Source organism: Ornithodoros turicata, chromosome 1 (genome assembly GCF_037126465.1).
Source record: "Ornithodoros turicata isolate Travis chromosome 1, ASM3712646v1, whole genome shotgun sequence".
Lineage (NCBI taxonomy): Eukaryota > Metazoa > Arthropoda > Arachnida > Ixodida > Argasidae > Ornithodoros > Ornithodoros turicata.
The window spans coordinates 228,378,601-228,401,886 of record NC_088201.1 but is presented as its reverse complement, the minus strand read 5'-3'; the positions used below and the strand labels follow the sequence as shown (position 1 = coordinate 228,401,886).

Here is a 23,286-nt window from a genome sequence, read left to right as displayed (position 1 = left end):
AAGCTAGCTCCGTCGACAGTCAGCATTTTCACATTCTGAGTGATAAGTGCATCTTGTACGAGATGAAGCAACGTCGCATCAAATGCACGCACCCCCTTTACGTGGGCTTTGCCATTCTTGAAATATCCAAAGTCCGAATGTACAGCTTCATCTACGAGTCGCTCTTTTCTCGCTTGACATGTCCAGTGCAATTGATCTATAGCGACACGGACAGCATAATTTTTTCTCTCACGTGTGAAAACCTGGAGAGCAGCTGATGAAGATTGAGAGTGAGTTAGATCTGTCTTCCTATCCGCCGGACCACCCACTTTTCAACGACGAGCACGCGAACCAGATGGGGTACTTCAAAGACGAGACGGGGGGCGGAGTTATTCAGGAAGTCGTAGCCATCCGAGCGAAAATGTACAGCATTCTCTTGGCTGGGTCACACAAACAGATTGCGAGAGCGAAAGGAGTTAAGAAGGACGTGGTGAGGAAACATTTATTGCACGAAGTGTACCGAGATTCTCTGTTCAATGAAAAGGCGGTCTCTCAGAAGCAGTGCACCATCCAGAGTATAAAGCAAACGATGTACACCATTTCGAGACTCAAGAAGAGCTTGGTCCCCTACGACGACAAGCGCTATCTCGTGGATGCCGTACACTCCTTCCCTTATGGAAGCTGCGAATACGGTAAGCTTTCCCTATGTTTTGACGCGTATAGGATTACGATAGTGCTCTCTCTCTTTGTGCAGCAACGGAAAACCCGGAAGAGAGCCCGAGAGCGTCGTCGTCAGGCATCGAGTAACCGCGGAACAAAGAGCTGCACGCGCATGTAATCGAGAATAAAAGTTCTAGTCGAGACATGCTTCTCTCTCTCTCTCTCTCCCTCAGACAGGAGAAGCACGGGTCATCGTGGCAGTGTGGTAGCGGAATGGGTGTACGAAAAGAATGACCATTCCGTCATCGTGCTGGCGCAGTGACCCGCGCAATGACGACGCTGCGATGAAGATTCCCCTTTTCTGGCACGTCTGATCATCTCGTTCTGTTCGTGAGATCAGACAAGGGAGGGAGGGTGCAGGCATCTATTGACCAAGTCCTTTGTATGTATTCAATAAAGATGTTTCAGTGAAAGAACACACAGAGTCTCGTCAAAGTTATTCGGACTGTTTAATGCGTTGCATGTCAATAACCAAGCGGTATTTCAATAAATCAATGACAAGGTTGGCGATGTAGACTACTTGCAAATGTCGCTGCTTCCGCAGGGCGTGCTTAATATGAGCGATGGCACGAGCGAGAAGGTCCACGATGTCTGCAGCGATGTAGTTGAATTCTGCGTTGGCCAAGCTCACAAATTCGTTCATCAGTCCCAGGGGTCCGTCAGGAACCGTTATGCAGACGTTCTTGTAACGGGCGTAGATCCGACGCACCATCTCCTGCAGCGGCCCCGGCGAGATCTCTCCTATATTGCCAAAGCCTACCATGTCTATCACGTAGCGAAAAGCAGTGATGACGAGCTCGTTGCGGGGACTTTCGCCGTTGAAACATTCCTTCTCCACTTCTTCCCAAGAAGCGTGGGTACGGGAACAATTTTGTAAAGAGTGGTAGCTGAACATCTTCACGTAGTGATGACGCGAGCGCGGTGCGCGCTGCCTTTATACAGATAAACGCGCGCGCAAAGAACGGAGAATGAAAGCGAAACTGAAAAGCCACCCGTCGCCGCTAGGACCGCGCGGGGAGCTAGGGAGCTGCGCGCGCGCGCATGCGCGGACAGGTGGAGCAGAGGGCGCGCGCGCATCCATAGCTGCCGCTGCGCGTCGCCTCTCTCAGTTTCTCTCGGACCGTCGCGGAAGACGGACGTGCGCTCCGCGCGCTCGCTCAGTTTCTGGCTGCCTCTCGTAGAGAGCAGACGTGTGTTCTCCGCGCTCGCTCTGTCTCTGCCTGGAAGTTGCCGCGGGGGAAAAGGTGAGTGATTTGACGTGCTCCTTTTCTCGTATGTTTGCCGTGTTTAGCGGTGACCAACGAGTGATTTGACCGCGCTCGTGTTAAGCCTTTTCTCGCATGTTTGCCGTGTTTAGCGGTGACCGCGCTCGTGCTAAGCCTTTTCTCGCATGTTTAGACTTGTTTTGCGGTGTCCAAGCCTGTTGACGCATGTTTAGCGATATGTGGTTCCCGCCTTGTGTTAGCTGCGTAGTGTTGAGGTTAGGCCTAAGCGATCGCCCCCCCCCCCCCCGTAAGCCTTTTTCCTCGTATGTTTAGTCTTGTTTTGCGGTGAGCAAGCCTGTTGACGCATGTTTAGCGATCTGTGGTTCCCGCCTTGTGTTAGCTGCGTAGTGTTGTGGTTAGGCCTAAGCGATCGTCCCCGTAAGCCTTTTTCCCCGATGTGTACTGTTTTCTGTTTAGCAGTAGCGGTTAGACCTTTTCTCTCGCATGCATAGACTTGCTTAGCAGTGCTGTCATTTTTACCTGCCGCTAGTGTCTTGTTCTGTCTTTCTCGTCTAGAGCTATGATGGTGGCGCCATCTGGTGTGATGCCGTGCAATTAAGTGGCCACCTGTCGTCGATCTCTGCAACTGCTGGGTGCAAACTACCAACATGGCGGGCGCTGGTCACTCGGGTGTTGCGGAGCGGCTTCTTCGCCGCGGCATCGTTGATTTTCGAATAAATTGTTTCTCTCCACTCTATTTCTATCTTTTTATTTTATTTTCTACCTATTTTTTTATTTTTTATCAGCTCAAGTAGCCGGAAACTCACACAGTGGTCTGGACGTGTCTTAGATGATCCCCAATTAGTGTAATGACTCCCTGGTGGGTCCTGATTAATGTGGGGGGTCCCAATTAGCTCTAATTGCTCATTAATGGCGTCCAGACGAAGATGTGAGTTTCCGGATACTTGAGCTGATACACTACTACTTATGCCTCGTCAGGCGCAGTGGCGTGCGCCAGCTGAGGCACATCACCGTCGTCGTCCACGGGCGCCACATCACTCCCGCCCTCAGAGGCGGAGCGGTTCTTGCGGTTGAAGTCCGCGTCGATACCAAGACGGGAACAATGACGGCGGCACGTAGACGAAGGACGGCTGGACATTGCGTCTTTGGCTTGTGGTGCTGACTATGGTGCGGACGAGGGGTAGCCGGGATGGTTCCAGGGGCGCGCCTAAGCGGAATGCAGGCAGGTACGCCAAATGGTGTGTGTACGTTATGCTCAGGGAGACCGGGAGTAGAACTCGGTGGCCTCCGCGCGAGCCCCCGGTGGAACATTGGTCGCGGTGCCTGTTGACCGCAATTGGATGGGCTGCCAGCATCCTGTATCAAAGCCTGGTGGGAAAGCGAAGAGGGCAGGGCTTGCATGACAGGGCGGATGGAGCACTCCAATCGCCAGCGGCGTACCGCGACTGGTATGGGAGCATGACGCTTGGGAAGGTGCCGGTGGTGAAAGTCTGAGGAGCGCCATCACGAAGCGTGTGGGCGACGTGACGTGGAGTGTGCGACCATATGGCGAACTGAGCTGTGTAGATGAGCCAACCATGGTATTCAGCAGCCGGGCTTTTGAGTGAGCCGCGGTGAACTGACGTCGTCTCCTGGCGATTTTTCGGAAGAACGGCGCACCGGACCTTCAGTAATCGCTTCGAATGTGGTCTTGTAGAAATTTAAAATGGGACTGGGCCGGCTCATGCTGAACAAGGTGTTCACGTTCGGTTAATTAATTGTAGAGGAGATGGTGTTCCCCTAGTTGAGTCCTGACCGGCGATGATAGAACGTCCCAGCTGCAGATGTTCATGGCCTCACGCTAGGACGGTGCCGGTAGGACTCGCTTGCAGGCACGACGGGGCGCGGCAGCACGTCTTCATGGTCGCCCACTGTTCAACCTCACCCCATCGTCATGTAGATGCTGTTGTTGATGCAGAGATGCCGCTTGATCCACCCCCTCCCATACCAGCTTGAGAAGGGTTGAAGATTGGTCTAGTTGGTAATGAGACATCCGTCCGTGTATCTTGCGCTCTCAGTTCAGATGCCCCTTCCAGCATTTTATGCGTATTTTTCGGGCGATTCGTTACGACTTGGGAAGCAACGAAACATTGGGCTTTTCTAAAAAAATTGAACCTTACGGGGTGAAGAGCCCCTCCAAGATGCAGTGCTCCTCGAAAACCTGTGTCGCTTTAAGCAGATATCATGGCGCACCTAAGGCACGCAGCGTGGAAGAAAGTGTTTCATTTGATGGGGAGAGTTCACTTTACCATCTTTCAGCAATTTCCACCATCGCACTCGAGTGCTCGACGCTTGTGGCGTACACGAAATTTGGAAAATGTGTGCAGTTTACGAATTTTTTGCGATATAAAATTCTGGAATTTCTTCCTCGTTGTTTTTTTTTTGTTTTTTGTTTGACAACTAGAACCCGTACTGTACTTTAAGCGTGCACAAAAAAGATCCAGTCCCGCAATGGGAACACTGTACACCGCAACAAAAAATCGAGATTATGACAAAATGTACAATTTTTAGGGAAAAATCCGGTGTGAGGAGGTCGGCATAGAAGCGAAATGAAGGTGTCATACGACTCACCGTCTTCCTAGCAATACGTAGCAAAAATATTTCAGAGGTGCTTTTTGTTAAACTCAAATAACAATTTTCTGATTGATGGGAAATTCGCAAACGTGTATACGCGTTGTGGTGCATGCATCGTAGCCAAGCAACAACTGAGCGGATCACTCACAAAACACTAGATGGAAAGAAAACACGAAACAGTAGCATTACCGAACAGCAAATAACGATTGCAAACGCGTGTTTCACTGCCACATCTTTCATCCTCATCTGTGATTGTCCGCGTTAGCAACTATCCTAAGAAAAATGTCACTGGTATGGCGTCACAATGATTAGTGACAGAGTGAAAGCAATGGAAAAATAAGAAACGTGAATGCACGGCAGTTTTATTCAGTCGAAAAAGATTTTTGCTAAAAGCATTCCGCAACATTCCGCGCCATGTTGTATCCCATGTTCGCGATTACTTTTAACGTTTTGTCTAGCTTTGTCCCGAGAAGACTTCTGTTGGAGATTAATGGAAACCTTTAGCATGATAAACATAACACAAACAAGGCAAGTGTATAGCGGCCTTACTTGAAGGAGAGGATGAAACAGGCGCTGAGATCGTAGAAATAAAAGGTGTCAGCAAGGCTGGATAGAGTGCAGTTAGAAGGGAGAGCTAAGGCAGCCACTGGTCGCTTGGACGCTGGAGAGTCCTGAAGTGATCCGACGATGTTCCAGACAGAAGAGGATATGTAAGAGGGCATGTCTTGGGAAGGCAGCAGAAACTTTTTTATTGGAGATACAGGGGTGGGGAGACACGTTTATTAAGAAAAAGAAAGGAAAGGTTAGCCAGACGGCTTGCTATTCCAAATGAGTACACATAAGGGATACAGTCATCTGAGGTGCCTGTCCTCAGTCGTGCGATCTCATTCTTCAGTGTTCCACTCTCACCCTCAGCGTATTAACCTAATGCTTTCCTTTTAAAAAGTCATCTTCAGTGATGCGTCTCATCATTCTTTCACCGTTTGTTAGTATTTTTTTGTCATCTGTGTCTTTAATCTACCTTATCCTTCTTTCATCCTTTGTTAGTATGTCCTTTATTTCCTAGTTCCCCTCTTTTTGTTTATTTCCTATTTCTTAATTTTATTTATTTATTTATTTATTATTCCTTCTTATTTCTTTCTTTGTTTCATTCTTTTTTCTTTATTTCTTAGTTCTTCATTTCGTTCTTTCTTTCTTTCCGGAATAGTAAGCTGAAGTCCCGTTTGGCTGACCTTTCCCCCGTTTTTTCTCCTTTTCCTCTTATAAATATATCCCCCCCACCCTGTCCGTAGCATCCGTCACAGAGCTCTTCTGCGAGAAGCACATATGGAGAGGAATTTGAGGTCCGGATGTGGTTGGGTGGAAGAGATGGTGACAGATTTGGTTGAACATGCACCACCCTGAAGGATTGTTTAAATGATGTTGAAGGAGTTACAGGCAGACTTGGTGGCCTTTCGGACTGTGTCCCAGTTACTGATGGAGTATGTACGTCTGATGGTTATGGATGGTGAAGTAGGTGAGATGAAGATTGGTAAATGATCACAGGACAAGGGGTCCAGATTAGCGTTCCGTAGGACAAAAATGTCAGGGGAGACAATGGTTACGTTGATGGCGGTTCTGTAACTGGGAGCTCTGAAGAAAATGGGGACGCCGTCATTAAGTAGTACAAGCTTGGTGGAGTTTAGCCAGTGGGCAAAGCTGTTGTGGCAATTGTTGTCATTGCCCCAGAGACTGTGTTTAGCGTTAGGATCTCCGCCTATGATGATGGGACCAAGGCAAGGAGATTTGAGAATGTGCTGCCTGAAAAGCAGCGGTTTCCGTAGCCGTAGGAAGATATGATAGTGAGTTGTTTGCGAGGAACTTGAAGCTTGCAGGCAACAAATTCGGCGGGAGAGGAGCAGAGGTGGTAGAGGTGGATACGTGAGTGACTGGTATTACGGTGCACGAAGATTGAGGCGCGTGGACGCACGTCGGGCTGGTGAGTAGTGGAGTGATAAGCAACGTAGGGGGACAGATGGAACTTTGCGTCTACAAGTCTTTCAAAGGTAAGGCATCAAACTTGTGTTTGGAAATTTCAGCACGGATATCACGGAGCTTGTTGGTCAGGCATCGGGCGTTCCATTGAAGGAGGAGAGGTGAGTAGGCTGTGCGTCTCATTCCAGGTTTAGAAGAATTAAAACCTGGCAGTGAGACGATAAATAGTAGGGGGATGAAGGCAAACGCTGGGTGTTTACTGATCATGTATGGCTGATGGGAGAGGACCCAGTATAACTGTCTCGAAAGCCAGGAGCTTTTGCACTTCGGGGATGCTTGCAGACTTTGGCAGCGCCTTCACGACAGCGCGCAGAGTAGCGAACAGGAAGGGGTGATGTGTAGGAGTACAGGGTCGGCATCCTCTTGGCGCGTCTGTGATGGGAGAGGTTTGGATAGCATGAATATGGCTGCCTTATCCGGCTGCTTCGCCTTGGGAGTGTTGAGATGTAGTGCATACGAAGGCTTCGTACCGGTGTGAGCGGTGGAACGAGGATTGAATGAACGTGTCTCTGGTTTTGGTGGGAGGAGAGGAGGGACGCGCGCCCTATAGTATGTGATCACGTGGTAGCAGCCCTACTCAGGCTGCCTGATTCGACCTGCTGCTGAGAACGAGGGGAAGGCGGTTCGCTCTTTATGAGTTCGGGGTTTGGAAGCGCCGATGGCCGAACCCAACACTCTAAGAAAAAAAAGAGAGTAATTTTACTCCTTTGGGGGAGTAAATGCACGGGAGTAAATGAACGTACGCTCTGTTCTAACAGTTCCATGTACATAATTCGTGTGCATGCATGAAAATACTTCGGATCAGACCATCAACAGTGATATATCGAGTGATATAAAATCTTGCGACATACATAGGGCACAATTTGCGAAGAAAGAAGCCCCAACTGTTTCTTATTTTGTGTGGGTGGAAAATTTCTGAGTTGGCTGAGTTATGCAGTGTTATGCCATCCAAATTCACCAAGAGCACATATTCACGTACTCTGTTGCATCCGGAAGACTGCAATTTGCAGTCCTGGGGAGTAAATGTCGGGGTTAGTTGACTAAAATAGGGAGTAATTGCAATCTAGGGGACTAGAAGCTGCAATTACTCCCTATTTTACTCCTTTTTTTAGAGTTTAGGAGTGCAAGTGATGGTACTGGTTTTGGCTGTTTGTTGCACTGTGAGGCGACGTGGGCAACCGGAGTAAGCGGCTGAGTGAGCGCCAGTACATTTGGCGCATTTCGATTGGCGTCTTACAGTACTCTCAACGCTGCTGTGTGGACCATAGCACGTTCTGCGACGAATGGGTTCCCGACAGTGTTTAGACACATGTACAAAACGCTGACAAGGAAAGCATGGCGTTACTTCGAAGTGTTCGGTAACTTTATGCGTGTAAAATCCAATGTCGACGGTATCAGGATCGGTATGTCGGTATCACTTCTGTGGAGAAAGTGAGGAAGACCCTGCCTGTGGCAATTTTCGTTCTTGTGCTATCGTCAAAACGACAAGCCACGTACTGACGGTGGACAGCGGTGACGCCAGCAGAGGCGAGGCAAGCGTGTATCTCGTCCTCAGGATAATGCTTGTGAGCACCCACGATTCTGTCGACGTTCCGGGAGTACGAGGAAGGGACCGTCGGAGTGACTTGATTGCCACATATGTTAATGACCTGAAGGAGCTATGTAGGTGTTGCCTAGAATCTGTAGATCTCCACAGAAATCGGTAGATGTGGCGACGCTGTTCTGTCCTCCGAAACTGCAGCACGGACCGGTTCGCAAAATAGTGTCCGAAATAGTTGTTAGGCTGCAACAAAAGTATACACGCGAACTCGAAGGCGTCATTTTGCAGTCAGCAACTCAAGAGCTACACGTGTTACAGCGTTGTTGTCGAAGCACCAGAACACACAGAGTACGTGTTAATGCCAAGCATTGTTCCATTCCTGGAAGAAAACGGTGCAACGCAGACAGGGTCATATTGTGAGTATGAAGCCTTTCATTTCAATATGCTCGTTAATTAAACATTGATTTGCGCTTTAAAGTTCAAAGAAAAGTTCTTACAGTTATATCGTACAAATTAGCCTGAACTTTACACCATTGTTGCATTGCCTGAAAGAAATTGAAACGTGTTAACCCGTGGCATATCTGGTGTTTGCTGAAATCTGATGTACTCTATTGTTACTGAAACGTTATATTATGTCAGGGTACGCCATGTCTGGGTATTGAGCGTGAAGCTATCGAGCGGAACACGAAAACAGCCTTCCAGAAAATGAACAGCTGTCTCGTTATATTCTGCGCGCTCTGGGGAGCTGCTGTTGGAAATCTGAACTCGGGTATGTCTGCAGTTTTCGTTCCCGAAATTCCGGGAACTATAGAAGTGTCGAAGTTGATATCCTTTAGTTGCATAGAAGGAGGTAACCACCCCTCGTGGTGGTGACTGCTTTAGGACTTCTGTTTCGCGATCTTGCGTTTTAGTTTCCACTGGTTACAGCCCTAGCCAAACTTTGCTGTATGACTTGCTTTGTTCAGAGAGGATACATTGCGTGAGGCGAACGCATACTAATCCTTCCTGTCCTCCACTCCTTCCTGCTGTCCTCTCTCCAGCTGTTCACGTCGGTACCCCGATCGTAGCCACGGTTGCTTCGCGGCGCAAACACGGAATAAAAATAAAGGCTTTTAAACAACTGCGTTCATTTACGCCGGTTACGACGGCCTGCTACGGGCTAATGGCAGGCCAACCTGACGGCACCGTTATTATTCGCGCCTCAATCTTCTAACCCAATACCAAATAATTACTGGAAGAAATTAGTCTTGGATGAAGACTTTTTCTGGAATATTTTCGCCGATGGTCCGTATTCGTAAATTTCCAACTTCAAGGTAAAGTTTGCAAATGAGGGGCTTCTTGCTCAGAACATGGCCGATGTTCCAAGTATAGTTACGAAAATGAGAAGTTATTATACCGCCCCACTTGGCAAGGGGGACCTTGGTGTAACACACTGTAGAGTAATTATTCCTCGCTATGTAAAATTTGTGGTGAGGGCTGTGCAAGCATTGCATCTTTGCTTCCCTACTACTAATAGCTCTCACCGCGCCATAGCGCAGGGCCAGGAAGTGATCGGAGGTGGAGATACAGCCAATTAGAACATGGCGACGTAACGTAGGCGAGGGTATAAGCATTATTCCAGCATACTTCGTGGTGGATGCATTGGTGGCGAGGCCACTACACAGTTCCTGTATTAGCTCCAGCGTGTGATTGGCTTGTCGAAACTTTGCCCCGTTCGGTGAAAAGACCGGAGAACTTCAGCAATCCAAGCACGCAACTCTCGGTTACCTTTCGAGTACGCTAACCACTATGCTACGCAAGCAGCACATTTCCTCGTTCAACGAATTTCAACGAACAAAATTCGACGAATGAAACGCGCACTCACTCTCCTCACACACTCCCTTACATGTTTTTGTGGAGAGCACGTGAAGCGAGTATGTTGTGCCCCATTCGTTGAATGAGGCTCCTTGGTATGTCGTCGGCAAGCCACCAGCCGCATAGTGTAATCCTTTCATTTTGTTTTTACTTATTTGCCAATAGAGCGAGGAGGTACCTGGTTCAACTCCGTTTGCCGTCTGGATTTCCGACGACAGACCATGAGGGCTGTGTTGTGTTCGTTTGTTTTTCTTTCTTTCTTTCTTCTTTTTGTTCCAGCCTTAGAACCAGGGCTGACCTTAGAGTGGCTGAGTGGCTGACAGCGGGAGCCGATCTTCGCAATGTCTGCCCTTTAGTAAGAATCGACGTTCTTCGGATGCGCCCATTTATAATTTCACAAGATATGTACGCTCGCGAGACACGCGCAGTATGAATCGTGACGTTAAGTCAGCAAAGAGAAGCGACGCTACGTCCTGCGTATCGGGTGTCAGGCATAAATGCGATGATGACGTGGACCCGCTGGTCGTTGACGGCGGAGACGTGGATGGCAAAACATTACGCCGTAACTGCGTACGACTAACGGGGAAGTGGAAAAGACCTCTGGATAACGCTAGTCTTAGTAGTCGGAACCTTAAAATGCGTAAATGCATAACGTTCACCTCGGATAAATCGTTAGTAAGCCTTAAAGAATGATGTGCAGCGACGTAGAGAACGTGCAATGTAAGGAAATGTTTCTGGCGTCCGAGAGGTTTCAGCTTCAGAGACAAATTCGGGAAACTCTTATCATGCTCCGAAAAGGAGATGAACATAACAGTGACTACTGAAAACTTTAGAATAGGTGCCGCAGGAGAATCGGACCCAATGAATTTAAAGGATGCCTCATGCAGGGGCAAATGAAAAAAAAAAACGAATGAAAAAAAAGACATTCTTCCCTCGCAACAGAATGGAATGCTGCTGATCCTGTCGGCTGCACCATGTCAGACCAGCTCCGGTGGCGCAGCGGTAACGCGTGCGCTTGGAGACTGGGAGGTCCGCGGTTCGAATCCGCGGGCCGGCTGTGCCGTCTGGGGTCTTTCCTGGGTTTCCCTCAGATGTGTAATAGGCGTATGCCGGCACAGTTCCCCTGAAGTCGGCCCATGGACGTAGCTATCCTCCCCCCGAGCGGATTCCGCTCGGTCTTCCACTTCACCTTTTCCTCTCATCGTCTCCACCACCTTTCCCTTCCCGAGAAACATGCCGCCTAATCAGGCAGGCAACCCTCTCGGGTTCCTCCCAATGACGCTCCTCCTCCTCCTCCTCTGCCCCATGTCAGGCATAAATGAGAAGACGGCGTGTCCCCGCAGGTCGTTGGAGGCCGGTGATGACCATGTGGCCACCAAGATGACGTCCCTATTTGGCGAGGACAGATGTTGATGAATAAACCAACGGAACAGCAGATGTGTTACCAAATGCAAGATAGACGTTTGTTAAGACCTTAGGTCGGTAAAGGGCAGAGCTAAAGAGTTCATAGACGTTAATGAATAGACGCTGGCCGACGAACTACCCTGGTCTCTCTCGCGCCTATCGCGTTTGTGCGTGGGCGATGCCACGATGAACGAGACGATTGGTCGGCGGTAGTGATGCTGACGCTGCTTCAGCTCACACGGGACAGCCAACACCATTTGTGAACGAGCTCCGGTATGGCAGCACACGTGCAGGCGCCGCCAGGAAGCCCGCTTCGTTTGCTCTCTCGTGGGTGTACCGGAATCCTCATGTGCCCGTTCTTCGCCATTTCGTGACTTTGCAAGTGCGTTTCTGCGCGTTTGCTCCGCTTTCGCAGGCAGTCCGTGAGCCTATGACCGTCGGTGTTGGGAAAGGAGACTGAAGTGATGAATTCGATGCTCGACGTTCGCGTTGAAGGCAAATTTTGATCTGCCCAGAATATCGTTAATATCCCTGGGACATGCCTACAAGGCTGCGAACGTCCGCAATATCTCTACATCCACAGAACATAGAGGGAATATCCTAGAACGACATATTCGCGTTTTCGTCTTTTCAAAAAAAGAAAAAAACCGGTATCCTAGATCCCATTAATATCCCTGGGACATGCCTACAAGGCCGCGAGCGTCGGGAGCACCAGGACATCCACAGGACATCTAGGGAATATCCCACAATGACGTATTCGCGTTTTCGACTTTTCAAAAAAAAGTAACCTAGGTGCCATTAATATCCCTGGGACATGCCTACAAGGCCGCGAACGTCCGGAATACCTGGACATCCACAGGATATCTAGCGAATATCCCAGAACGGCGTATTCGCGTTTTCGTCTTAAAAAAAAAACAGAAAGAAACAGGTATCCTAGGTCCCATAAATATACCTGGGACATGTATACAAGACCGCGAACGTCCGGAATACCTAGACATCCACAGGATATCTAGGAAACATACCACAACGACGTATTCGCGTTTTCGTTTTAAAAAAAAAAACAACAACAACAACAACAAACAGATATCCTAGGTGGTCTGCAGGGTATCGTGCTCAGGATGTTTACATACCTCAAAAATAAGCCCGGAGACCCAGGGATAACCATCGGAGATCCAGGAAAGCAGGGTTCAAGTACTCATTTAACGTCGCAGGAATGTCATATGGAGCCCTCTGGAGATATACGGATGAATGTGGGACGTTTAAAGAATCTTTCCGAATGTCAATTTCATTGTAACTTTTCCATAGTGCTGGCAGCAAGCAAAAATAGCTTCCGTGATCGCGAGATATAGGGTGAACATGTAAAAGCATGCAACAAATAAGTAACAGCAATGTATTTACGTAGCACTCTTCATGCAACAGAGAAACATTCGTTTGACAGATCCACTCAGCACGTAATCATAGTATAGCGGCGATAACCTGAATTAAAATATTTGACACGAAGGCGTATCTGGAATGCTCTTGGGTGTACTTTGACTCGATGCAGATGTACGGGAGTCGCGAAGACCACACTTGACTTGTAAACTTAATTTGTAGTTCATTCAGTTCGGAAATGGAGGTTACTGCTGTTTCCCCCTGCGCCCAACGCAATATCTTCAAGCATAGTGCAAGGTACGGCACATATGTTGGTCACACAGTGTTATACTGTACTCTGATGAACCTTGCACTGCCACGAATACAGCTATAAAATGACAAAAAACATTTTCACATATCTAACGAGAAGGTGTGGCATCGCACTGGATTACAGTCTAACATCTCTGAAGGAACACAGTTATATTAACTAAAATCAAGGATATGAGAATATCCTGCGAATATCAAAATAACCCAAAGTACATCGCTGAGACGTTCATGAGATGTGAAAGAAAAATGGGACAAACCATAGTCCCCAGGACGTACATGTGACGTCTACGGACTCTCTGCAATGATCCATGCTACATCCGAACATCCAGTTTGGGATATCACCTGGACATTCCACAGACGTCTATGGCTTGCAGGGTAACGACGACCGATGATCGGCACCAACGACGGTGATCGCTTGCGACGCCCCAGTGCGCAAATACGGAACCCATAAAGATAGCTTCGCTGCCATGTGGGCGAAAATAAATAATAGGGTATTGTAAAGAAAGCTTCAGAGATCGCCAGTAAACCACGGAACACAAGATGTCTAAGAACGATATCTTTAGAACAAAAGAATTTATTCTCCATGCGCTCTGGTTCGGCTTCACGGTTGAGTCAATAGAATGCAATGTTCTCTTTCTTTTCTTTTCTTTTTTTCCTTTCTTCACTTGCATCATAGCAATCACCAGGGCCATTGGAGAGCCTAGTCATCACCTTACTGCGTAGATCAGGCATAGAACATCTGAGTTATCCTTTCTGCTTTCATGCTTTCGCAGGTGGAACGGGTGGACTCCCAGAGCAAATAACATTTCAAGTTTTCGTCGCCTATGACGACATCTTCCAGGCTAATTTCCGTAACCAAACCTTGGGAACGCAGTATGCCGCTGTGTTCTTCAATGCGGTAAGCAACCGGACGCCACAGAATCATATACGCGCGTTGTATTATTCACACGGCGGGTACCCAGAAAGTAATCTAATTTATTTCTTAGTACAAAATATACATTGGATATCACTGGCCTTCAATTATTTGTATTCAACACGGGGTACATTTCATCATGATAGATGCAGGTCCTTGATTGCCAGTCCTTGCATCCCCGCTTTCTAGTAATATACAGGCGTGGAGACCTTCCTCATATATTCTTTCCAACCTCGACGGAGAACCTGAGCAAACAAGGTGCTTTACTGCAGGCGGATCGGAAGCTTTAGTTTAGTACGTTCGAATTTAGTACGTTTATTACGTAGCATTCGAAAAGGTCGTTTCCGGTACGCCTCTTCGATTTCGCTACACTCGCTGCATCAGCCCAACCATCTCAGTGCAAGTTTGTAGGAGCAGAATTCATAATTTAGACAACTTTAAGGTCAGACAGTTTAAACCATTCGTGAACATTATCGGTGCCTTAGTTGCCTCTAGTCTACAATAGCGTTCCCTGGCGAGAACGCTGTGCAATAAGCCTGCAGATAAATCAGAAGACAAGGACGCCCTAGAAGAGCCTTAGGAATCCCTGGACTGGCATAACAGGCATAGTGACAGCATTTTGCGGTCTTCAGCTCTACCTGTTGATGCTTCGAGACGTGTTGTAACACAAGTACAGCATGCCACACATGGAAACAAGATTACTGATTTTTTCACGGTGTAACTTTATCAAGGCATGTCCAATGAGCTGATTAATGCGATCTGCGTAATATGCTTATAATTATGATGTAAAATTCTATGAAGGTTAATGGATCGGAGTGGACATGATAGAAAAATATGGATATGTTAGTCCTGACCCAGTCTGGACTGGCTACTCCAAAACGCGTTTGTTGGTGGAACAATATAGCAATGATAAACTGTGGTCAAGTATGTTCACTGATGTACCTTCTTTGGTTTTGCAAAGTGAATGTAATAAATAAACGTCTTCGGTAACTGATTCTGAGCGATTCTCCTGTCGTTGGTTTGAAAATTTTGGTATCGTCGTATCTGTGACCCAACACAGTAATGAAGTAACGAGGTACCTGTAAGGCTGACGAACCTTACGTGTAGATCTACTCGAATTACCAGTTGAGTGCTTGTTTGTGTCAGTTGAGTCTTTTTGTCATGTGTGTACTATAAACTGAAAAAACACCTTTATGGGGGTAAATGGGTTGTCCTATAACTCACACCACCTTTTACACCGTATATGGTCTGGAACACCCTTTTTAGAGGGTGTATTCTGTGTAAAACACCCTTTGAACGGAGGGGAGTTGCCTCAGGACAGAAGCCGACGATATTTCGAACAGAGACTGTTCTTCTTCTGGGCACCGTCCTCATCATTGGCATGGTAACCTTTAAACACGTCACACCTAACCCTTTAAAGGAGCAGTCTAGAGGCCCATAACTTTTTTCTGTTTTTGGTCAGTATGGAATGTTAGGCGGCCGAAAACAGTTTTCCCACAATTAGTGCAACCGTAGCTAAATTGGGACGCCTGCAATAGCTCCCCGAACCTCCCGCGCGCGAAACACCCTCCTTCGCCTTCACGATAGGCACGTGATGAGCGCCACCACACACGTCACTATGTGACGCAAGTGGTGAGGACGCTCCTCATTGGACTTGGGATCACATGATCGAGGTGAGCAACATCGCCCAGGCCGGAGCGTCTCCTACCGCTTGGGAGACGCCATGCGTTCTCCGGCTTCGTGATGTCCGAAACGGAGGGTTTGAAGGCTGTCAACGACACAACCACGATTTTTTGGGACCGCAGGCACCGCGGGAAGAACGAGTGGTGCAGCCCGAAATTAACTGCGTTTGTACAGCAAAAACCCCGTGCTTCTCGACACTGTGCAGCCTGTCCGACAGTTTTCACCGCGCAGTTGGTTCAGTGGCTAAATGGTGGCGCCACAATACCGCTTCCACAACGCAGCTTCGCAATAGCTTTCTGCTGCTGTGAATTCTGAGATTGCACAGAAGCCACGGATATATTACTCTTGTGATCGTAATATTATTTTCTCAGGCTGCGTATATGCTTCTTCTTTTAAAGAAAACGTGATATAAATCATATAAATAATAGAAATCAACAAGAAGCAGCTAGGAATGTTCGTAGCAGACGGTTTTTCCTACGGACGAATGAGGGGCTCTCTACCACGAACGTCACACTAGAGTAGGTGTCGTCTGCAGTTGGAGCGCTCCGGCCTGTCACCGCGGCAGCGATTTTCCAAATTAATTGCACCGTGGTGATACAACTTTGGACAGAAATATTTTGTGGGAATGCTTTTCACATACTGCTTTACAAGATGACAGCAGTTTTGGGCTATGTTAGATACCACTTTAATGCTCCTTTAAATACCATGCCAATGATGAGGACGGTGCCCAGAAGATGAACAGTCTCTGTTCGAAATATCGGCGGCTTCTGTCCTGAGGCAACTCCCTTCCTACATCTCTACCGGTTCGCTGGATTTCTACCCATCTACCCTTTGAACGGGTGCTTTTCCATGAAAACGCCGTCTAATTTTATAACGCCTTTTATACACCCTTTTAGGAGGGTGTTTAACAATCGTACACCATCCTAAAAGGACGCAAAAGAACGCATTTTCAAGGAAAAGCACCCTTTCAAAGGGTGTTTTACGCAGAATACACCCTCTAAAAAGGGTGTTCCAGACTATAGGGTGTAAAAAGTGGTGTGAGTTACAGGACGGGCCATTTACACCCATAAGGGTGTTTTTTCAGTTTACAATGTGTTCTTTCTGCACTCACAGCATGGTACACGTAAGAATTGCTTAATATGATTTAATTGCTTAATGGAGAGTTATTAACGCTACGTCCTATCTGACAGGTTCTAATATACTCTCTTGCCGTGATTTGAAATTTCAGATCAATGTCATTTTTGCAATGATGACCAATCCGAGAATCAAGTTTGAGGTTTCGAGGTTGTACGCTAAGGTAAGAACGTACCGAGCGAAGGCTAAGGAGCACACTGGCAGAGCACACACAGGACAAGCGTGTGTTCCGTCCGAGTGTTCCTTGGCTTTCGTCCAGTATGTTTAGCTTGAACTAACACGCTCTCTCTGTTTTGTATTTACAGGTAAGAACAGGGGATGATAGGTTGATGGACTCAAGGAAGTACTTTTTTTATTTTATCGTTCTTTAATCACCGTACGGTACCGCAGCGTCAGTTGCGTCCGATAAACGGTAATGTAGTCCCTGTGGTTACCGCGCGTAATGAGGGGTTAATTCAGGAACTTTGCGAGAGTGTCGGGTGCGGTTTGGGTCTAACGACAACGTGATGTAGGCACGGCCTCAGATCAATTGAAAAAATGGAAAGGTGGTGGGGGTGAGGACAGGCCGACCCTTCCTATGGTCCTGGTGATAATACAGCGAACGCAGCGCCTTCTGGTACAACTTGTACAGACCAATATACATAAACTACCGTTCTTTGTTCATAAGCGTAATTGCGTTATCGTCCATCTGACTCCTTCAGGAATTTTCCAGCAGTGCGATGGGGCTTAGCTCCCCCCCCCCCCCACAGACACCCGCGATCGACGCTTACGGATGAGATATAGATATAGAGATAGATATGATCTGCTGTATTCTATCAACTGCTATGCTTTGATCGTGGTAGACAACATGTTTGTTCCTCAGGCTATGGATAGTTCTTTGTAAGAAGGGTTTCTCTTTAAACAGGGATTTTCGCACTTTTCCTCAGGGGGGGCGTACCTTGTGTCGGACGGGGATACATCCAGCCTGCATGTCCTGTTTACGGCACAGAAAGGAGCTCAGATGCAGCGGATGTATAGTTATGCGCTTTACGGATTAATATAGGAGATTTTGCACGCAGAATTCGTGATCGTGGCATACTGTTCTCCAAGAAGCGTATGCACGCGAGATATGTTACGCCGTCCCTCGTCTTACACACCGCCCGCCACAGGAAGCGCGACCATCCTCACAGCTGTGGGTGGCTGAGGCCACAGTCTTGATCTCTCTTTCTGGTGTTGGTGGCGCTGGAGAAGGGGCTGGCCGTTGTGACACTCACAGAGGTGGGCAACGTCACGACTGACGCCCAGAGGGAAATGAATGTACGTCCTGGGCCGACTTCTAAGGGAACTGCGCCGACATATGTCTGAAAGCATCTGAGGAAAACCCCCCAAACAGCACAGCAAGCACCTAGCCACAGGAGCATATATAGTTAAACATCCTCCTAAACGGGTGTATAAAGGGTGCAAACGACGGCATTTTGAAGGCATAGCACCCTTTCAAAGGGTGTTCTACACAGAATACACCCTCTAAAAATGGTGTTCCAGACCATACGGTGTAGAAAGTGGTGTGAGTTATAGGACAAGCCATTTACCCGCATAAGGGTGTTTCTCAGTTTACAGTGCGCGGAGCAAAGCGCGCTGGGGATATCTCCTCCTGTTTCTCCAGTGTGCTTGCCGCTTCTGCCATGCTTGTTTTGCCCTACCATCTCCTCGCTTTCTAGATTGAATTTGTATACAATTTCAACGCGCGTGGTCATCACACACACACCACATCATCATCATCCATTCATCTATGTTGTTGTTGTTGTTGTTGTGGTTATTCTTTCTTTCTTTTTCCGAACGTATTATTGCTGATTTAGTCCAATAACCACGTTTGGTGTGTATATATTACGGTTCAGAAAATGCTTTCCTGGGACTTGGAACATGATGACATGTTTGTCGCCACATCTTTTAAGTCTAAGGGAGTTCCCGCAATTTTAAACGTGGTGGATCGTCCGTACTTGTAGGAGGCGGGGTTTACACCTGCTCTTACCTTGGTTGACAACGAGGTGGACTTCAACGCAAGTCTCGGTTCGATCGCAAAATTCGTCAGCACACGACCGGAGATGAATTCGTCAGACATCGTGTTTGTTTTTTGCGGGTGAGTAATATCCGGTACTTTCTAGTCCCGTACTATAATAAATATGGTTTTCCCCATATTGCAGACGGAAGGTTTTCACAAAGGACAGCAACGGCAAGAAATTGTACAGTCCTCAAGGTACGACACCAGCGGCGTTGTCTGTCTATTGAGGTGTCGATATATAGTGCCTGAAAGCATTCGATACATCGCGATTAATCCTGATAAAAATGTGATGTTTGTGGATTATGATCATTACCGCTTTTAGGGCGAGGGCAGTACTATTTTTGAACCGCGATGTCTGCAAGCTTACGCTTGTCCCATCCTACAGTTGGCAATACAAAGCAGAAGCAATATCAGTTGAGGGAGCCTGTATTGAAGAACATGAAAAGAAATTGTTACTCACCAGACAAAGCGTTGTAGACACAGATTGGGGTCTGGCCAGAGTATAGTTGTAAGACCTTGATAAGGATTGAGATGTAATGGACTCGTACCACCTGATGCGCCCTCTGAGATGTTCCTCAAGTCTCCCAGCAGTCTTTTGAAATAGATGGCACTCGCACATAGGATAGTCTTCGCTGAATTTCGCTCGGTACGCACGTTATCCCCGTCTCACCCAGTCACTCTGGTGGCCCGCTCTTTATGTGTCCACATGTACATGCCGCCCCCTGCACACAGTTGGGTGGCGGTCCTCGCAGGACTACTCGCATCAGTACCTTCACTGCGTGCAAACTCTGTATTCCTCGGTTCTGTTGATGCTGCTCTTCAATGCCGAATGTGAGATTCCTCAGCAACCTATTAGTCTCACTGTCCCTAAACTGGTATGAGTGACTTTGTTCCTGCAGGAAGGCAGTTGTAGCTAATGATGCAACTCCCACAAATTGACTCCTTTCGGCTCCAGAGACTGTCCTTCTGTGAACCCGGAAGAGAGCTGTCTTTTCAAAATACCGTCGGCTCCTCTCTAATAGCAGAGAGCGCTCATATTTAACATCGGTACCGGTTTTACCGGTTCAAACCGGTTGGAAACGGTATATTTTGCGCTGCTGCGGAGCTGAAGCCGAACCGAATCGAACAACGTAAAGGTTTCCACCCTGGGCGTGACATGGGTCGGAGCTCTGGAGAAGAGACACTAAAAATGCCGGATGCATTTAGGAAAAAACACATCAAAAACAGCCAAGTAACAAGAAGGGCAATGAATGTTGCGATAATCCCTTGACGTTTGTTCGACGTAACCTGAATCTGAATTCCAGCGACAAATTCAGCTCCCAGCTTGCTACGGCAGCAGTTTCTTACGGCACTACGCGGTGCTTTAATAAATTAAAAGTGGAACTTAATTAAAAAAAACTGGAACTTCAGAACGAACTGAAGCATGTTTTACGGCGATAACAGTTAAGCGTCTAATTTCTTGAAGAAGGTGTCCTGTACGTTGCATCGTCGACAAATCAGCGAGAGGAAGCGAAGACACAAACAACGAGATAACGGATATGGCGAGCAATGTTACAGTGACAGCAGTTATCTCAATCCGCGTTGATCACTTGCAAGCTCGGTGTCTCTGACGGAATGGTACTCACAGCCACTGCCATTCTAAGGCGCATCAGCTTTGACGACGAGGGCGTACAGACGCGCATGCGGCTTCACTTCGCGGAAGACGCCACCGGCACATGAACAGCTGTGTCGCTGTCCTTCATCTGATGCCAATGTGTCCTGCGACGTATCAGTTTCTTGTTTAGTTTTTTCTGGCAGACCTTTCATTTTAATAAATGTATATTCCCCCCACCCACCCCCGTTTCTTTTTTCCTTTCTCCGCTGTCTTACAGATATTGCTTTTGGAGCGAGACAACAAACAACTTTATTTCAGGATGATGGGTGGGGAGTTTCATCGCCGGGGGCGATACTCTCCCCCCCCCCCACCCCAAGCAGCACAATGTACTGAAAGTCGAGTGCAATAGGGGTGGACGGGTAGGTGGAAGGCCTTGAACAGGCTTGCGAAACTGAAGAACATTGATAAGACACATACCGTCCACCCCTATTGCACTCGACTTTCAGTACAATGTGCTGCTTGGGCCATTGCTGGAGGGGAAGCGGGTGGTGGTGGTGGTGGTGGTGGTGATAGGGCTTGCCGTTGTCGGCCTCACGTATGTGGGCAACGTCACGACTCACGCCCTGGGGGAATGTGCGTCCTGGGCAGACTTCTAAGGGAACTGTGCCGACATATGTCTGAAAGCGTCTGAGGAAAACCCAGGAAAAACCCCAGACAGCACAGCCGGCACCTCCCAGTCTCGACGTGACATGGCCAGCACGCTAACCACTGAGCCACGGGAGCTGGGAAGCTGGGAGCCAGGGGAAGCGGGGAATGAAGGAATGGGTCCCGTTACAATGTAACTGGACCAATGGGAACAATATTTGGAGCGAGAGAATAACACTCTTCTGTCTATTTTCAGGTATCACGTGGGAGGGCGGAATATGTAACGACGAAAGAAAGGTGGTTCTCGTCAACGACATTGCGAATAATTTTTATGCCTTGCCTTACGCTGGGTTCCAGCTCGCACGCATGTGAGTAAACAGCCTCATTGTCGTTTGCAACTTACCATCCATGTGAAGCTCTGTGCTGATGAATACTGCTATTTTGGCGCACGTAAGTCAATGGAAAGACGCAGTGATGGGCTGTGTTTGAAGTATGCGGTACCTGAGTAGTACTTAAAGCACTTTGGGGGTACTCTTACCGCCGTGAAGGTACTGGGGCTATGAGCGGCGTACACGCTCGAGAGATCCCGTGAGCACAGAATGTTTGCTGTGTTGCGCAGATACATAGACTTGAGAGGGCTGGTTATCCGAAAGCAATTATTACTGATATATTGAGTCGTGTGTTAACACGTTTGGTAAGAGGAGACAAACGAGAAAAGGTTAGAGAGAAGGATAAGTTCACCGTCATTAAGTATGTGCATAAGGCATCGCATAGGTTAAAGAAATTACCTAAGAAGTTTGGGGTAGATGTCGTGCTTAGAAAGGGGTGGGGTCTTAATTCCCTACTTAATAGGGTAAATAAGGAGCGGAACACTGGTTGTAAAGCTGGACATCAAACAAAGTACGTTAAGTGTGCTATAGGGGTAGTATATTGTATTCCAGTAAAATGTGCGTAGAAATATGTAGGACAGACAACACGTTGCTTAAACACGAGGCTAACGGAACATAATCAAAAATAGGAAAAGAATGGAAACGACACTAGGTGGGCACCTCGCACGGTGTAAGGGATGCGAACCCGACTTAAATAGCACAGAAGTTTTGTATCAAAACAAGAAACAAGGGGCGTTGGTATATTTGGAAGCCTCAACGATAAAGAAATTGGGGAACTTGTGTATAAGTGTGCCGTCTGTAACTTTGTCTGATAAGATAGAATGTTTTCTTGCATAGAATGTTTTCTCGCGTGATGCTGTGCTAGTGTGGAGAGGAGGTATTAGGTTTAAAAGAAACCAAAGCAGCACAATGTACTGAAAGTCGAGTGCAATAGGGTGCACGGTATGTGGCTTATCAATGCTCTTTAGTTTCACGCGTCTGTTCAAGGCCATCCACCTACCCATCCACCCCTATTGCACTCGACTTTCAGTACATTGTGCTGCTTGGGAAGGTAGGGACGGAAATAAACTCATATGGTTGCAGTCAGTGCTTTGTCGCTTTGTTTGTGTTCGTCTCGTCCCAAGCAGAACAACGTACTGAAAGTTGAGTGCAATAGGGGTGGACGGTATATCTGTCTTATCAATGTTCTTTCCCAAGCAGCACAATGTACTGAAAGTCGAGTGCAATGGGGTGGACGGGTAGGTGGAAGGCCTTGAACACGCTCGTAAAACTAAGGAACATTGATAAGACACATACCGTCCACCCCTATTGCACTCGACTTTCAGTACATTGTGCTGCTTGGGTTAGTTTCACGAGCCTGTTCAAGGTCTTCCACCTACCCGTCCACCCCTATTGCACTCGACTTTCAGTACATTGTGCTGCTTAGGGTCGTTCGTCTCGTCCCCTTATTTTACCTTCGCGCTGGGGTTTTATCGATTTTAAAATATCATACCAACCCGTCCAAGTTTTAACCTTGTTCCATAATCCTGAGAATGATACGTTGGAGATCAATAAGATGACACAGACAAAGGTCACTGTGGTGGGAACATGAAAGTCGTGCGCCTTGACCTGGCGGCAGAAATGCACCTCTACTTCCGCCGCCCGATCACGACGTCTCGTCAGGCGTCGCCAAGTGAGAGGTGGACATAAGCGTACTCCAACGGGGGACGAACCAATGTCATGTGACCCAGGCGTTTAACATGAGAAGGAGCGGGGTGGGGGGAGTTGCGGTTTCAAGTACCCTGCACAGTAGAGTTTTGTAACACTTTTTTGGTGTAACTCACTTGTCCCATGGCGCACACCT

General features: G+C 47.7%; 1 protein-coding gene across 2 annotated transcripts in view; it reads left to right on the top strand.

Moving 5' to 3' along the window:
• Positions 1 to 22,708, top strand: part of LOC135377123 (uncharacterized) — a 50,484-nt gene extending 27,776 nt beyond the window's left edge. The window contains exons 1-6 of one of the 2 annotated variants that reach the window (XM_064609430.1): positions 8,760 to 8,881; positions 13,821 to 13,945; positions 16,872 to 16,940; positions 18,760 to 18,893; positions 18,958 to 19,010; positions 21,311 to 22,708. In XM_064609430.1, the coding sequence (XP_064465500.1) occupies positions 8,818 to 8,881; positions 13,821 to 13,945; positions 16,872 to 16,940; positions 18,760 to 18,893; positions 18,958 to 19,010; positions 21,311 to 21,426 (561 nt within the window). In that variant the 5' untranslated portion in view covers positions 8,760 to 8,817 and the 3' untranslated portion in view covers positions 21,427 to 22,708. Of the gene's footprint in view, positions 1 to 8,759; positions 8,882 to 13,820; positions 13,946 to 16,871; positions 16,941 to 18,759; positions 18,894 to 18,957; positions 19,011 to 21,310 lie in introns of those variants that run through there. The other variant, XM_064609431.1, reaches the window with a different exon arrangement.
• Positions 22,709 to 23,286: the final 578 nt, after the last annotated feature.